The sequence below is a fragment of the Chlorocebus sabaeus genome, chromosome 9 (assembly GCF_047675955.1).
Source record: "Chlorocebus sabaeus isolate Y175 chromosome 9, mChlSab1.0.hap1, whole genome shotgun sequence".
Classification (NCBI taxonomy): domain Eukaryota; kingdom Metazoa; phylum Chordata; class Mammalia; order Primates; family Cercopithecidae; genus Chlorocebus; species Chlorocebus sabaeus.
The window spans coordinates 20,853,174-20,871,857 of NC_132912.1; the positions used below are offsets into that span (position 1 = coordinate 20,853,174).

Here is an 18,684-nt window from a genome sequence, read left to right on the forward strand (position 1 = left end):
GAGAACAGATCAGAGCAGGGGGTGGGTGGAAGATGGTGTGGCCAGAGCAGAAGCAGACAAACCAGTCAGGAGGCAACTATGATTGTCCAAATGAGAGATGACAGTGGCTGACACAAGGGTAGCAACAATGGAGGTGGGGCCAAGCACTCAGATTCTGGATATTTTTGTCATGGTCCAGCTGACAAGATTTGCCAATGAACTGGATGGGGGGTGTGAGTGAAAGACAAGAGTCAGGGGTGACTCCAAAGGGTTTGACTTCAGTAGCTGGAAAGCTGCAGTTGACACTTAGCAAACTGGGAAGCTCAGAAAGGAGATTTCTGCAGGGAAGGGGGAAGCAGAGAGGTGGTATTGAACTTAAAAGGTTTGATCTATGTCACTAATCATTTGAATACAGACATCAGGTGCCAACTGGTAGAATGTGCTTTGCTTCACTTAAAATAAATTAAATTAGCATATTCCGACGTATCCTACAATCTTTTCAAATTCATACGGCTCTTTTGTGGGCATACTGTCACTTGTGTTTATGTTATACAACTTATTGGTACATCTTCACTTTTGCTTCATACCTCAGTATCTATTTTTTAAAATAGGAAATGTCCCTAAAGACAGAGCATCTTGGCCTCAAAACAGGGAACTGAGAACAACAGAAATTCATAAATGACTCCAAAGAGTCAACTTTTTGGCCAGGCACAGTGGCTCACGTCTGTAATCCCGGCATTTTGGGAGGCTGAGGCAAGTGGATTACTTGAGGTCAGGAGTTCAAGACCAACTTGGTCAACACGGCGAAACCCCATCTCTACTTAAAATACAAAAATTAGCCAAGTGTGGTGGCATGCACCTGCATTCCCAGCTACTCGGGAGGCTCACTTGAGAAGGCAGGAGAATCACTTGAACCTGGAAGGCAGAGGTTGCAGTGAGCCCAGACCGCGTTACTGCACTCCAGCCTGAGTAACACAGTGAGACTCTGTCTCAAAAAAAAAAAAAAAAAAAAAGAGTCAACGTTTTCTTACAAGGCATTATTTGAGTCACTGAGTCATCGCTGCTGTCCAAAATCTCCCCACATCTTTGAAGGAGTATGAAATTCCCCCTTTTAAAAAAATATGATTATTCCCTCTTACCCATCCATGTGTTACTCTTACTCAAATTCTAGTATAAATGCAAGAATATTTGCCTATACCTTCTTCCAATGAGACATTTTCTCATTCAGTTTGGCTTAGGATAGGGTCCTCCTGCTAGAAATAATTAGAAAAGAGAAGGAATGTGGGCTTGAGAAGAAAAAGAGGTGAAAAACAGCAGCATGTTTTTACAGCCTTGGAGAAGAGCATGAAAAGAGATAAGTGAGGTGGGTGTGGTCTGCTGCTGCAGAGGGAGTAGAGGCATCCAAGTAGAGGGCCTCCAAATTCCTGATCTCTACACAGATCCATTCAGGACCTAAATCATAGACTTGGATGATGATTTCCAAACTGACCTCCAGTGCGGCCTCCTCTTCTAAACTCTAACTGCGTATGTGATGCTTCCATTTGAACATCTCAGTGTTTTGTCCTATCCAATGCATGCTTCTATCCAATCAGATATTGCATGCTCTGTCCTATCAGAAACATTTTTCTCTCAAAGCCCCACAGCCTCATTAACGTCCATCAGCATTGACATCTCTACTCAAACATCCCCTCCCCAAGGAAGGCTCCCCTGACATCAAGGCCAGATGCAGCTGCCCTGTTATTGTAGCCCTTATTCCTCCCTCTCACAGGCCTGATTCTGCTCATCATTATGTATTACTTGTGTAAGTGTCTGCTAAATGTCAAGGTCCCCCCACCAGCCTCTAAGCCACTTACAGCAGATGTATGTTTCTTTTGCTCACTGCTGTGTGCACTGCCAGATCTAAGCTCTTGGCTGGTGTACAAACAGCACTCAGTAAACATTTGGTGACTAAATGAATGAATGATGTGCTGTGGAGACAGACGTGAAGTAAAGGGTCATTCATGACACAAAGACTCTCTGGTACCTTGCCTTTGGGAGAGATATTAATTCCAATATGCTGAACTGAGTAACATTAAATAAGGTTGATCAACATTAGTTCTTATATTTGCTTTGGGTTTTATTTATCTCTTTAAATATCAATATTATTTTGCATTTACAGAACCAGGAAGGACACTGAGGGGAAAAATCAGTGACCCCATGTCCAAAAAAAGTAATCAGAGTTTGGGCATGGTGGCTCACACCTGTAATCCCAGCACTTGGGAGGCCGAGGCAGGTAGATCACTTGAGGTCAGGAGTTCCAGACCAGCATGGACAACATTGCAAGACCCCCGTCTCTATAAAAAGTACAAAAGTTAGCTAGGTGTGGTAGCACACACCTGTAGACCCACCTACTCAGGAGACTGAGACACAAGAATCACTTGAACCCAGGAGGTGAAGGTTGCAGTGAGCTAAGATTGTACCACTGCACTCCAGCCTGGGCAACAGAGTAAAACTCTATCAAAAAAGTAATCAGGAAGTTACTGAACCCTTCTTTAGCAATTCAGACAGACACAAAAAGGGGAGATCTTCTCATGTATATTTTACCTACAATAAAACAACTAGTTTATAATTATTTCATTAGCTACACAGAAAGGAGACCTTTAGTAAATTTGTACCAAAGTAAGGCTAGTCCAGATTTATAATTCAAGATGTATAGAATATAATAAATGTCATTCCCATTAGTGTTTCATTGTAATGAGTGCAAAAAAACAATTATAGAGTTACAAAATCTTTCACAGCTTCATCATTGCCTCAGTCGCACCACCAAGGTGTTAAGTTGCTCTATCTCAAAATGTCCTGCCTTTGAGATTTCAGCAATATGACCTTTGAGTTGAAAGAGAAATTCAGTATTGTTTTTGTTCTCATATGCTTCAGTCCTTTCCCTCTCCTTGCTATACTAAAATATAACTGCAATGAGGTGAGGAAACATTTTAGTCTTAACCTTTAAAAACAGCTTTATAAGTAAAATTAGTTTAACATCCTAAAGAAATTCACTGAAGTTCTAGGCTTAATCCATCAGCCTGGAGGCAGAAAACAGAAGATATAGGAAAAGAGTGGGTATATAAAATGGAGAGAAGATGATTAACAATCAATAGTGTTTCTCATTTAAAAAAAAGAAAACCCTCTCATATCCCAAGTATTACGCCCAATTTCTTTTGGCAAGATCTAACTCTGTCTGCAAGTTTATATTAATATTTAAACATATACACATTCATTGTAACCTCTTAGGCACCCCAATATTACTGTAAGATTGATTTTTTTTCTTAATGGAAATCACATACAAACTATGCAGAACTCAAGTTTCTGCTTTGACTGTGTAGTGTGTATATTTATCCCATATAATTCCTGTGAAACAGACTCAAGTAGCAAATCTCAAGAACCTTTGGTCATTACAAATCCATTGCCGTGATAATAGCGAAGTAAGACAGCGGGAAAAATAACATGCAAAAATGCAAATTAGTAGGGTTTTTTCTTTAAAAAAAAACAAAAGGACTATTAACTTTCTGAATTTAATTTTAAATTCTCAAACACAGCCAGGCTAGATGTTCATGCAAAGGTGAAAAGAATGTTAAAGACACTCTTGTGACACACTTAAAAAACGAATTGATCTTCTTTGTAAGCGGTGGATGTTTGATACCTCCTTCATCAGACGGTCTTGTTACCTCACTGCAGCATGAAAAGCTAGGGTAAATCTCTGAGATTTCTGACCTGTCGTCTCCGAGACCTGTACCGAAAGTACTGCTGGAATGGGATCGAGACCAATGTCGCCTACAGTGACTCGCCTTTTCTATATTGGAGGGAAAATATTTACACGTGTGATTAAGTGACTCGAAAAACAAAATCAACAAAAAAATTACTTAAAAGCTTAACAGAGAAGAAAAACAATCTCTTAGGAAAGAATAACTCAAAATCTCAGCTCTAGGCACCTATTCCCAAACTTCAGCATGCATTGCATCAACTACATGAGGGACTCAACCATCATTTTATGCTTTTTTAAGTCTCAATTTTAAAGGACAGGGAAGGGATAGGAAATTGACAAGGATTAAGAAACACTGGTAAACTAATAAATTTTTGTTAATCGTAAAGCCTGGTTTTAAATAATTCCTTTAAACTATCACCAGGTATATAGTATTTGTTGCCTTTTTTTTATTTTTAGAAAATCAAGTGACACTGTTTGGCTAACTATATGAATGAAATTGACTATAAAAGTACTAGAATTCCTACTTTGCCTCGGGTATTCAATTCTATTCACACCAACAATTAAATATAGAGTAGAAATCAGGGTTTAGAGCAAGATCTAAATGACATAGCTATCTATTGTTTAACATAACTATACAACTGTCAGAGAAAATTTGAAATGTCAAATCAAGCTATCACTCATACCCCAACTATTCATTTTTTTGCCTTTAATTATGAACTTGCAATCTAAGTTAAAAGCTAACTATGATTCCTATGTAAACTATTCATTTTATATTACATAAAATGTCAAAGAAAATTTTAAAGATACTTGAACATTTCTTTTAAGACATTTCTGATGCCCTATAGAAAACCCTTCTACTGTTCTATATATCATTCCTTAAACCTACCTTTAAAAAATTATAACAATGTATTTCATGAAACAAAACTCCTTTTGTCTCAGCAGTTTGATGAAATCCAAATAACTGTATTTGTAAACCCAGAAATTCTATAAAAGCGTTCTTACTAATAAAAAGCTTATTTAAATGAATCTAGGACAGACTAATTAAGATATATCAAAAAGTCCTTTTGCAAGCTTTCTTTTCGTAAATGATTAATTGTATTTAAAAGTAGCATAGTATTTTTTTGGTTTGCCAAATTCTCAGCTTTAAAATTTACATTACACAGTATAATGAACCTCTACAGTTCATAGTGGTTTCAATTTTGGGACAAAACCAAAAGTGAGCAATACCAGACAGCATATGTAGGCTTCTAGACTGAATATTGTCTTCCAGGGGATCGAGGTCGAAGACGGAGCCAGGATCTGTGCGCCAAACTTTGAGGTCTTTTGTCAAAAGGAAGAAATCAACATTCATCAAGAAGGAATTAAAAAAAAAAAAAAAAAAAGCCAATCCCCAAAAGAGTCAAGACAAAGTCTGCAAAGGAGTAGATATAAAAAGCAAACATGTAACAGACAAACTCACAGTGCCGATGACTTCAGAAGAGGATGAAAAAATACTTGCTTTCACAAGCATCTGTTAAGAAATCTTTGTAATCAGATTGAAGCTGCCTGCTCTATTCATTGAGCTGCCCTGCCAGACCTTGTCACAGGTACACAGGAGCACATGGGGCAGCTATATGCATCCCCCACAGCACCCCCAAATCCCCGATCGCTCTTGTTCCCCACAGGCTGAAACAAGCAAAATGTTTGATTATAGCTTCTGATTCAGGACATGTGAGTAATTCATAGGAAACAATTGAGAAGTTTATGTTTAAAAAACAAAACAAAACAAAAAAACTTTCCTTCCTATAACAGAAATAAATATTTAAAATGTGGAGTGGTGGCAAATCTAGTTTTCATTCTGAGTCTGCGAGTGCAAGCTAAGTGTATCTAATAAGATACACTTATTTAAAAAGTGTTATAAGCAAGGCACACAGCAAGGAAAATGATGAATGAAAAAAGAAATAATATCAGTTTCCTGCTGTCAATGGACCCCTGCTGTAGTCAGTGATCAGACTGTGCAAACCACTTTATTCTCCTCGTATTTTAATAACTTCTGAATTCATCAGTCTCTCCAACAAAAGGGCATCAGATCCTAAAATAAGCTGTTTACTTACGGCTGTACCAACAACTGGAAAATAAAATCCTAGTTACAGACATATGGCAGAAATGGAGCTGGAGCAAAAACAATTAATTTGTAAAATGGAACTGGAAATTTGCTTGTCCGTTTTTAATTAATATTACGTAGTGCTGACCATATGCCAGGCACTATTCTCATTTGACACCTAATTAAGTTTCATACGTACCATCCTCATTTTGCAGATGAGGAAACTGAGGCACAGAGAAATTGAGTAGCTTGGCCAAGTTTACACAGCTCGTGAGAAGTAGCAGAGCCTCCAACAAAAAATAGAAGCAGCACAAATTGGCTTAACCTGAATTCCTCAGAAAATCTCTAAATGTGTATTTTCATGCCTGATACAGAAGATGGCTCATTGGAAAGTTTAATGTTGGCCAATTATGGAAATAATGGAAAACAGTTCTTCCCAATAAGAATAAATAAACTGACTTCCAGATTGCCAAGTAAGTAAATAACTTAGAGTTATACATCTTATATTTTATAAAACAATCATAATTTCAACCTCAATGGTTTTGAGTACTGAATTCTGAAAGCCCACGGTCTAGACATTTTCATGGTTTTTAGCAACAACCTCATCATCATTCCTGACCTCTGATGTGTGCAGGGCCTGGGAGTAAGCTGTACAGACTTTAGCAGTTCCACCCTAAGTGAGATAAATCAGAACCCCTGCACTATCCCTTAAGATAGTTCCATCCGCTTAGCACAAAGCAATGAAACTCTAATTTGGTGTCACATTTAATGAAAACATCACAACCTATCTATCCAACTTAATGTGATCCTTTTAAGTAATCAACTCCGGCAGATCAGCAAAGCTATCAATTGCCTACAAACATGTTTGGAATCCTTCTTCGGAAAATACTTTCAGAGTCACTTTAGTATAATCATCGAAGTTACTTAGTGCTCTGACTTTAGTACACTGGTTTACCCTGTCAAATTTACACTTTCCCCACATAACTTACCTCTATGGCCTTTCACTAGTACCAAAAAATAAGCTCCTACTTTTGAAGATAAAGAAAACACTGATATTACTGAGTGGCATATACCAAAAATATTCTTTAAGTTACATAACTGTACTACATAATTCAGAGGTTAACTGCTCTGAAGGAGACAACAGTTTTGAAATGTTGACACAGATTGAAAAATCAATAACCATCCTTCCTAGCCCTGCCTTATACTTCAGTATGATCTTTTCTGGTATCTCAGCCACCATTCAACAAATATCCTTCTAGGATTTCCCCTGACTATAAGAAACAGAGAGCAGGAATAAAAGTTTGCTCTCTTAATTGCAAGACTTTCAGATGGCTCTCAACTACTCCAGTCCAGAAATAGTATTTTTTAAATGAGCTATTACTATTATGGAATACCATCAGAATGCCCCTGGCATGTCTGTTTGTGATCAAAGGACCTAAATGCAATATGGTCATTTCTGCCACTCATGCACATGATGTCAACAGAACAACACATCGACCAAGCACACGGGCTGAAGAAAAACAAAATAATTGTTCAACCATTGTGATCACTCATATCTCTGCTTCTTTGCTTAACAAGGAGGAACATTCTTAACACTAGCAAGGTATTAAAGACAGAGCTTCCAATAATAGAAAAGACTTGAGATGATACCAGGTGAAAGCCAGAAATCCCATTACACATCATACAAAAATAATACTTTACCTGCGGTCCATTTTAAATTGATACCACACCCAAAATGTAATGAGGAGTCAGATGACTAAAGAGGGTAATTCTGAAGCTAGAGCAAACACGACCTTTTCGACCACACACACCTGCCGAGAAAGGCCATCAGCTTACCAACAATGATTCCAGGTCTTCTGTCCATCTCCACGATGTGAGGGTGGACCCCTTTATAGGCAGCATCGCTGACCACCTGGGTGTTCTTCCTCACTCTCTCTGTCACCGGATCATCCACGACAGGAGTAAAGCCTCTCCCCTTGGTTTTTTCAAAATCTTCATGGTATTTTACCTGAAAAACGAAAAATCAACATACTGAATTTTGCTGATAGGTGCCTCTTTCACAACATTTGGATTAAAGGACAGGTGTACACTGCACTGACTGCGTGCAGACTGTCTACACATATGTATCTTTCCCAAATACTCCAAAACTAAAGTCTGGAGCTTCAGTTTCTTAGCATCAGAAATCAAGTGCTGATATTTTCACAAAGCTTTTCATCATTATAGCTCGTATCTATTTTAAATTATATGTAAAACTATATCTATTATTAGTGAGAGGTTGTAAAAAACACATAATCTCAAATCCTGGTTACTTCCTAAAATATACTAATTTAAGTATAAATTAAATTTCCTAATCTCTTAACCTTCAATATCCAATAAAGTGATATCTATCTCCAGGCAATCATTCATGAAAATGGCATTATTTAAAATTAGTTTAAAATTTTATAGGTAATGATATATACCATTTTTAATATAATTACAAAAACTTGTACCTCAAAATACACTTTTTTCATGTCCTGAAATTAGGTCCAGGAGATAGTTGTATAACTGTAAATTATACTAGAAACCACTGAATTGAACACTTTAATGGGCAAACTTTATGGCAGGTAAATTACATCTGATAACATTTTAAAAACACACATTTTTAAAAACACACTTTCAAAAATACACTTTTTAAAATATTCTTAATGACAGGCAAACAGACCAAATTTTGTCTTAGAAGTAATTGGAAAGACGTCTATACGAATGTCTTTCACACCATGAGTTTATAGTAGTCACGTTAGAAATAAAGACACACCAGAAAAAGTCACTGAGAAAAATCATTTTATTAGACTAAATATTTCCATTACATTTCAGTGTGATTAGAAATGCCCCTCCCCTAAAAGACAAGTCAGCCACGTTCCATGCTTTGTTAGTTATCAGATTAATAGTGAAGTAATGCCATCCGTGCACTGGACCCGGCCATTCCTTAGCATGTTTTAAGAATGATTTGGTTGAACCCTACCATTGAAATATGATTTTGTGCTTCTTTAACATGTCTCATAGCAGGTGTATCTAAAATCAGACTTGGTCTACCTTTCATCTGTTTACGGTCCTGGGTATATTTTACCTGCAAAGTAAACAGCAGACATAAGACAATGATAAGAAAACACATGGCATCACTTTTTTAAGCTTTACGAATGAGTGAAACCATATGCAACATACATGAAATTATTTTCCAGATAACTTTTTCAGTGAATTAAATTTTGTTCTAGAATAGCAACCTAAAATTTTCAAAGATCTCCTCCACTGCCTACTGCAAAATGACCTAAATCTATCAACTGAAAACAAATGTGTGAATGACCAATAGTAACTAACTATCTAGTCTAAATCTGGCAGGCCCGGTGGCTCATGCCTGTAATCACAGCACCTTGGAAAGCTAAGGTGGGAGGATTACTTGAGGCCTGGGGTTTGAGACCAGACTGGGCAACATAGTGAGACCCCACCCCTGTCCCCGCCCATCTCTATAGTTAAAAATTAAAAAAAAAAAAAAAAAAAAAAAATTAGCTGGGCATGTGCCTGTAGTTCCAGCTATGTGACAGGTTAAGTAAGACATGACAGCTACTTGAGCCCAGGAATTCAAAGCTGCAATGAGCTATGATTGTGCTACTGCACTCCAGCCTGGGCAACAGAGACTGTGTCTCAAACACACACACACACACACACACACACACACACACACAAACTGGTTACCATATTTAAGTTAAACAGAGAAAATCCAAAACTATTAAATAGAACCCAAAGTTATTTTGTTTCTGAATTTCCCCATTTTCTACCATAAGAGTGTTGAAAAATGCATACAACCTACTCTCTATTTCTTTTTATTTTTTTCTCTGCTTAGGTAATAAGAAACAATGAGGAACAAATCTAGTTGTTCTTCTAAGCAGCCACAACTTAAAGGTAATTTATGTGGACAGAAATCAAGTGGACAGAAATGCCACTAGGAAGCTGTAAATTGCAAAGCCTAAACGCTGATTCTCAGGCAAACAGCTATTTAGGGTGTGCTAAGAAAAGGGCCGGTGTTCTTGACAGCTGCCCATCAGAACACTGCCATTTATGAAACTGATTAGGTGTAAGATTTGGATACTGCTTATTGTGGACCTGAGGGCATTATGGACAATTCGGAATCGAAGCCCTGATCTTCACTACGAGGAAGCACAATATTCAAATAAGATACTAAGGTGCACCACTGGACTTTGGTGAGCAACTGAATTCCACATTAATTGTATTTAAGGATTATTTTCTGTAAGTCTTTAGTGGGAGTAATGATTCATCTCCTATTTTGTTTTGCAGACAGCATTTAACAATCCATGTTCAATGAAATATTTCAGTAAAATGACAGTTATTTAATGCACACATCAAAGGCTTCATCACTTTCAAAGACATGGCTAAAACAGCATGAATCGTTGTTTAAATGAATATAATTATAAAGTAAGCTTTGAATGTAACTGTTGGTCACATCTGGAAATAAAGAGTTGCAAGATAATGTAAATGTTTGCAGTGGCAGCTTTTGGAAGTCATCTGAAATAACACGTGTACTTATTGGATGTATCACAAATGTTTCTTGAAAATAAGTTTATTTTCACAAGCAAAAGAGGACCGTAAGTAAATAATAAAAGACATTCTTTGTGATAGTCTAAAATGAAGAAAACCACTTGCCGAGCTAATATTTTCTTGATTCTTCTTCACTCTTTCCATTTCAGGAGTTACACTTAAAGCAGTAGCTCTTCCCAGATGACCTTTGTAATAAATCTATCATTTCAGAGAACAAAAAATAGAATACTATGAATCAATTCAACTAAGAGGCTTATTTATTTATTTATTTAAGACAGGGTCTTGCTCTGTCACCCAGGCTGAAATGCAGTGGTACAATCTCTGCTCACCACGGCCTTGACCTCCCAGGCTCAGGCAATCCTCCCACCTCAGCCTCCCAGGTAGCCAGGATTACAGGCACGTGCCACCATGCCTGGCTAATTTTTGTATTTTTGTAGAGATTGAGTTTTGCCATGTTGTCCAAGCTGATCTGAAACTCCTGGGCTCAAGTGATCCACCCACCTCAGCCTCTCAAAGTGCTGAGACGACAATCCTGAGCCACCGTGCCTGGCTCATAGTATTTATTTTAATGAGTTAGCCAAGGAAGTTTTGTAGGAAACTACAAAAAGTATTTTCAGAGGTTGAGTTGTATTTAAAATGCTGGCATCTTAAATCAATCTATTTCATTTCAACCCAGAAGAGAGTACATGTGTCCAAATCACTGTGAATGTACTCAAATACATAGGCACACCATCCGTAAAGTTGTAATAAATATTTAATCACAAAAGGAAACGAGAACAAATGTCTTCATGGATATTACTTAAAGGTAGTCACCATAGACTGGTACTATATGGTAGTGGTTTCTTAGGAATTAACTGCGGCAGAATTTTTGTAAAGATGTGTTTAAATAGGTGACTGTAGGCATCCTTAAAAAAGCCAGCATGCTTCTCACTGGTCCGTTCCTTGTCTCAATAACCATGTTCCTTTTTGAGAGTAATGGAGTCACATCAAGCGTGACTCTAAATATATGGGGGAAAGATGAGTGTCTACTTCTCTAAAATATAGTTGTTAGGAAAAGTATCAATCACCTTTGCATTATAAACTGGTTAAATGACTTTAAAGGTGTGAAGAATAAAAGATTTCTTTGAATGTAATAGATTTCCAAGTTTCCTCTTCCAAAGAACCCAATCTATATGTTAATGACTTTAAAAGAGGACTTTCTTCTTGAACTGCATCCGTGAATTATTTCAACAACAGGGAATTGGAGCAGGCCACAAGTTGGTGTCCAGGTAAAAACTGCCAGTCCCTTATTAAGTGCCCCCAAAATGATCCTGCCCCATATAACCTATTCAGCCGTGCACACATTATCATTTCTTCCTAGACATTGCCCAAAAACGGAGCCATAATTGTGGGGAGTGGAAAGTGGGGCTCAGAGGGGAAGCACAAGAACAGGAACACGTGCAGGTAGAAAAGGGAGGGAAAATGTTTGTAGGGCCAGGATGCCAGAAGCTACAACTGTGGGCCTTGAGGGGACCAGAGCACCCATCAGCTAGATGGCAAGATAGAAGGGATACACAACAACCTGTCAAAAAAAAAATCACCCTGGCCTGGTGGCACACACCTGTAATCCCAGCACTTTGGGAGGCCAAGGCGGGTGGATTGCATGAGCTAAGGAGTTTAAGACCAGCCCAAACCCTGTCTCTACAAAAAATACAAAAATTAGCCAGGTGTGGCGGCATGTGCCCGTAGTCCCAGCTACTTGGGAGGCTGAGGTGGGAGGATCACTTGAACCTAGAAGGCAAAGGTTGCAGTGAGTCAAGATCGTGCCACTGCACTGCAGCCTGGGTGACAGAGCAAGACCCTGTCTCAAAAAAACAAAAAGAAAAAAGTTATCCTAGTAAGTCACTGGGAGCCCTGAGGTGGGGAACACCTGACTGTACCCACAATATCAAAGTCCCTGAAATCTTTCAAATAAGTTGTTAGTCAAATGAGAACAGGGCATCACCCAAGGTTATGAAAACTCTGTAAATACAATTCCTTCGTTCACACGTGGACAATACATTTGATAGTGTAAGAAAAAAGTGACTAAGATGACCACACATTGCTGATGTTCTTCTGGTTTTCTTTTGCCCTCTTCAGCTCTGGTGGATCAGAAATTGCAGTTCCCCGTTGAAGTTCTCCCTTATATTTTACCTAAGAAGGATAAATAAGAACTTTAACAGATAGCAGAATGGGCTCCACTGAAATACCACAGAGGACGAGGCTCAAAATTAACACCATCTTTTTACACATTTTTTTCCATAGTTGATTACATCAACCTTCACACTTACATATACGCCCACATTCCAATGGGTCTGATTTAGCAGGCACAAGTTGTTGGTGGTACTGTTTAAATATGTCTTCAATAAATGCTTTCCTCTTCAATATCAAAATTAACCATAAATTCCACAAATAAAAGTAATGGAATCATAAGGGAACGCGCTTTAAAAGAAACGCCAGAATGAAGTCCTTACAAGAGAACTCTTGTGAAGTCCATTCCCTGTCAGCCTAGAAGGATTTTTACTGTCTTCTGACCGTGGGGCTTCCCCCTTCAATAGAAGCTAAAGCTCTCTGACTCCTACCACCTCCCAGGGATAATATAAGGATAAATAGTGTTGAACCTAATTATCTCCACCCAGGAGAACTTGCTCATACATTTTAAAGTCTTTCAAAAATATCTGTCTTGGAAAAAGAGGGCTTTTGTTTGTATTGGTGAAAGTTCAACAATACGTTCCAATTTCAGCTCTGCCCTTACTAGCTGGGTGGGGGGCTGAGGAGGAGACTAGCATGTCCTCTGACCTCCCCAAGACTCAGTTTCCCACATCTACCAACCAGAGAAACAAACAGTGCTGACCTCATGGGTTTACATAGAACGTTAGCACAGGGCCCAGCACAGAGTAGAGGTACCTTGTTAACTATTTTTGCCTTATTCACAATAGACTATTGAATGATTGAAAAATATTTTCCATTTATAAGGCTCTTTGACCTGATACTATGTCTTAGAATGCCAGTCAAACCAGGTCTTCTTTTGTCCTGTTCCAATACATACTTTTTTTTTCTTTTCATATTGACATCAGATCCAGTATTCTCCATTAACTGCATTTTTTTTAAGAGATTTACCAACTGAACTATGAGGTCCTTGAGGATAGAAAGTGGGTCTTATCCATCTTTGTGTCTGGGTGACCAGGACAATGCCCAGTCAATCTGGGAACTTAATGCAGATCTCTTGAATAAGCAAACACAGCTAAGGTACAGCAACACAGTCCCAACTTTTCTGGACACACAGTTCATGCCCTTCAACATGGAAATGTGAAAAGGAACATCCAAAAATGCAGAGGGTGTAAAGCTTTTCCTTTTTAAATTTTTAGATATTTTATTAAATCTGGAGATATGCCCTTTATCATCATCATTATTATTGCAGTTGTTAAACTTTACAGAAGAGTTCATGCTATATGGACATATTCACTTTTTCATATTATAATGATATGATTCATCCATATAATTGCATGTTGCTCAAATTCATTATTTTTTAAAAAACTTTTAAGTTCAGGGGCACATGTGCAGGTTTGCTACACAGGTGAACCTGTGTTATAGGAGTTTGTTGTACAGATGACTTCATCACCCCGGCATTAAGCCCAGTACTCAAAAGTTACTTTTCCGGATCCTCTGCCACCTCCCACCCTCTCCCCTCCAGCAGGCCCTGGTGTCTGTTATTTCCCTCTGTGTGTCCATGTGTTCTCATCATTAAGCTCTCATTATTATGCAGTATTTGGTTTTCTGTTCCTGTGTTAGTTTGCTAAGGATAATGGTCTTCCAAAGTGCATATTTTTAAATAAAAATATGTTATGTTTGAGAAAATATAAAAGGAAACAGAAACAACTTGCCGCACTCAGCTGCTCCTGGTTTCGCCTCACTCTCTCCATCTCCAGGGTCATGCTTACCGGAGTGGCTTTGTAATTTTGCTCTTTATACTGGAGCTGAGAGACAAGGTGCAAGACAGTTTGAGATTATGGGAAATAAATACATCCCAAAACATCGGAACAGATTTTTTTAAATGTCACATGGCTACAGAACATTCATTAATAAAATCATCATCAGGATTTCATAGTGAAATATGTATTGCTTATAGATTTTATCTTCTTGGCGATGCCAGTCTTTTCCTTGTCAAGCGGTTTTGTTGTTGTTTTATTTTTGAGACAAGGTCTTGCTCTGTTGCCCAGGCTGGAGTGCAGTGGTATCATCACAGCTCACTGCAGCCTCAACCTCCCAAGCTCAAGTGATCCTCCTGACTCGGTCTCCCAAAGTGCTGGGATTACAGGTGTAAGCCACCACACCCAACCCTTATCAACTGTTTTAAATCACACCTTTCGTTGTCTTCCTTCAGATTGTATTATTTATTGGTGGCCTCTCTGAGTTTGATCTTATTGGTAATAATGAATAATCCCTTCATCAGTAAGAATGAATTCTATGAATTCATTCCTTCATAGCACTAAAGCAACATTTATCAAATTGCCATTTTATATTTAAAAATAATAATTCTACATTCTTATCATTGGGAAGGAGAGTCACAAAATCCTGTACCTGAACTTTAGTGATAGACTATTATTGTATAAAGAAACCTTGAACTTCAAAGTTTCTTCTCTACACCATTCTAACATTAGAAGCCCCATCTCTGACCTGGTGTTATAGACATTTTCCTGACTTAATGCACACAGGTGTTTTTCTTAGCTGGGGATCTAACTCCATTGTTTGTGGTCAGCTTTCCCAACAATTCCACAACAGCCCCCAAAATAAATGAGCATCAGTACAGAAAATCAGAATGGCAAATGAACTTTTGACAGGCAAAAGTAGAGCTGGAGGTTAAGAAACTCATTAGAAGAAACTTCACAGGGACAGTTTTAGTGTCTTTTTAGACCTTAAAGTTCATGTTAGGGAATTTTCTTTTACAAGAAATCCCAAGACTTACAGGGCATGCTGATGAAATAGACTTGAGGTTGGGTGTGATGGCTCATGCCTGTAATCCCAACATTTTGTAAGGCTGAGGTGGGTGGATCAACTGAGGTGGTGAGTTCGAGACCAGCCTGACCAATATGGTGAAACCCCATCTCCACCAAATATATGAAATTAGCCAGGCATGGGGGTTTGCACCTGTAATCCCAGCTACTCAGTAGGCTGAGGCAGGAGAATTGCTTGAACCCAGGAGGTAGAGGTTGCAGTGAACTGAAATCATGCCACCGCACTCCAGCCTGGGTGACAGAGTAAGAGTCTATCTCAAAAAAAAAAAAAAAAAAAAAAGAAAAGAAAAGAAAAAGAAATAGACTTGAGACGCACACTCTTAGTAGTGAACATGAAAGTGAAAGGAAGTTGGATAAGTTTTAAAAATAAACGAAAAGGGGTAAGTTTCCTCTGTTCTCTTTCTTCAATATGTAACTGTCTTTGTGCCATAGTATGTAGTTTGAGATGTCAGACAGATTCTTGTGACTGGGTGATTGAGCTGAAGGGAGGAAAGTTTCAGTTTAATCTATATTGATGGCAAGCTCCAAAGAAATCACTCTGGCTAAAGCTCAAAGGGGGAAATCTGAATACTAAATTCACATTATTGACATAGAGAAACTGTTACTGCCAATGTCTAGTGGATGTAAGTTTGGGTACATAAGTTTGATAGAATCATCATGTCTCGTATTCATCCTTCACAAACATGCTGTGTGCTTCACACACAATATCTCTTCAATACTCTTATCCCTGCCTTATATAGAGGAAATTTAGGTTTGGGGAGGTTAATGGCTTACAACGATTATACAACAAGTAAGCTCTGGAGTTAGAATCAAACCATTCAACAGTCCAGGGTTCACGTTCTTATACACCACTTGAGTGTTATCAAAATTTCCCAAATTTCTGCCATTTTTGTGCCCCTTTCCATATGTCATACCAGATAAATACTATAAACAACACCTATGCTGTTATACTTTTTCATCAAACTAATTCACGGTTATTTTCAAATAAAGTTATTTCTAAGAGATTGTTATATTTCTACCATCAATTGAAAACTAGTCACCCTTCTTTTGGAAGAAAGTAAACATTAAAACAATTTAGTCACAAAGTCAACTGCTCTTAATCATTAAGATTATCGGCAAGCCACATAGTATCTACTGTAATGCCATAATGGCATATGAACCACACTTTAGAGACACCGTGGGAATCCACACTACCTTTCTGCGATCTGTATCTCAACTTCCCTCTCTAGCATCCTCCCTCTCCTGCCATCTTTCACCCCAAGTATTCATCACACTAAATCCTCTTCTTGAATCCCGGAACAAGCCTTGGATCCTGAACATATTTGGTTTGCTCTGCCAGGAATGCCTTTCCTCACAAAACTCAGCCCTAAACCTTTATTACTTTTTCAAGATCTAACTCCAACGTTACCCCTTCCCCAAGGCTATTTCTCCCTCCCACTGCATAGCCTTCCTTCTGCGTTTGCACAGCACTTTGCAAGAGGCATTATTACTTATGATTAAATGAGATATTGCAATGTAAAGTACTCAAAACGCATAGTAAGCACCCAACAAATAATAGTTATTGTAATGGCACAAAAACAATGAATAATAGCTATATACTCCTATCTCTGTTTCTCCTAGAAACCTTGAGGATGCCCACGACCCCAGTCTTAGGTCTTCCCGCTCATCTTTAAAATCCCCCAAGAACAAGAACAGAGTAGACATTCAATAACACATTTCATTTTTAGTTTTGTCATTTGTTTTGTTTTGTAGACTAATATATATGTTATCTATCTGTAGATATCTATACCTATTTTCATAAATATATATATTCATAGATATCTATACCTATTTTCAGAAATAGGTATAGATAAAAGAAATAGAAAATTTTCCTTCTTGTTTTGTGATTTGTTTTGCTTTGTAGACTAATATATATATAGTATACGTATATATAGACAGGTAGTCTAGCTAGATATAGAAAGACTATATATAGATATATATAGACTATCTAATATAAACTATATATAGATATATATAAACTAATATAGACTATATATACATATATAGACTATCTAATATAGACTATAGATATATGTAGACTATAGATATCTAGTTATCTATATAGATATATAGAGACTATATGTACATGTCTACAAAACAAAATAGATGACAAAACAGAAAAGAAAATATCAATATATATTTCTGAAAATAGGTTTCATTCTTTTTTATTTTTTATAGATTCAAAGGCACAAGTACAGTTGTGTTACATAGATATATTGCATAGTGGTGATGCCTAGGCTTTTAGTGTAACCATTACTCCAAATAGTGTACAGTGTACCCAACAATATTTCATTCTTCACCCTGCTTTCATCCTACTACCTTTTGGAGTCTCCAATGTCTGATTCCACTCTGCATGTCTGAATAATACATATCTTTAGTAAATAAATGCTGCACACAAGGCATTAGGCTAGGTGTCATGGAGGGCACACAGATGTGTAAAATGCCAGCTCCACTTTTAAGGAACCGATCCTCTTGCAATGGGATTCATTGTGATGGGATTTTACCTGTACAGGTTTTGTGCTGTCATTATATGTTGATACACAATAAAATTTTTAAAAAATACTTAAGAAATATGATCACATTGCTGATGTTCTTCTGGTTTTCTTTAACTCTCTTTAGTTCTGGAGGATCGGAAATGGCTGTTGCATGTTTAATCTCTTCTTTGTATTTCACCTGCATAATTTATAAGAAAATAATGTTAACTTTATTCTATGCAAGGCTTTAATATTGAGAATTCTTCAATTGTAACTATTGCATAATTGAATTTTATTAATTCCAACATTCCTTTTCCTTCACTGGGGACACAATTCTTAATTTTATCTGATGTTTTCAGGATTCCTTATTCCTAAAGTACAAATAAACCCATATCTATTCACTTATTCATCACTATAGGAGTTTATTAAGTAAAATAAGCAAACATTGCTCACGACAATAAATTTTATCATTAGGCAGATGCAAGAGAAAAAAAAAACCTTGTAAATTATCTTAAATAAAGTGATTTATTATTTTCTATCCAAAAAGCAGTTTCCATTAATATGGTAATTAAAAGTTAACACATATTTAAAGGCAAAAGTCAAACTGAGTTAGCCACAGAGTCTAGGGAACATTGCCTATCTGACTGAGAGCACATAAATAATCCAGAATAAGGAAAAAAATAAAGTGAGCACAATAAAAGCAGAGAAAAAGGGAGATGGAAGGAAATGTACTAAAAGCACAGACCA

General features: G+C 37.5%; 1 protein-coding gene across 3 annotated transcripts in view; it reads right to left on the bottom strand.

Annotated features, from left to right (window-relative positions):
- The window catches only part of NEBL (nebulette), a 380,625-nt gene that overhangs the window by 25,142 nt on the left and 336,799 nt on the right, over window positions 1-18,684 (bottom strand). Inside the window, exons 19-26 of one of the 3 annotated variants that reach the window (XM_037983387.2) lie at window positions 18,044-18,136; window positions 14,294-14,386; window positions 12,471-12,563; window positions 10,497-10,589; window positions 8,803-8,907; window positions 7,638-7,809; window positions 4,946-5,038; window positions 3,656-3,805 (exon numbers count right to left, since the gene is read on the bottom strand). In XM_037983387.2, the coding sequence (XP_037839315.2) occupies window positions 3,656-3,805; window positions 4,946-5,038; window positions 7,638-7,809; window positions 8,803-8,907; window positions 10,497-10,589; window positions 12,471-12,563; window positions 14,294-14,386; window positions 18,044-18,136 (892 nt within the window). The remainder of the gene's footprint in view (window positions 1-3,655; window positions 3,806-4,945; window positions 5,039-7,637; window positions 7,810-8,802; window positions 8,908-10,496; window positions 10,590-12,470; window positions 12,564-14,293; window positions 14,387-18,043; window positions 18,137-18,684) is intronic. The other 2 variants (XM_037983388.2, XM_008002452.3) reach the window with 2 other exon arrangements.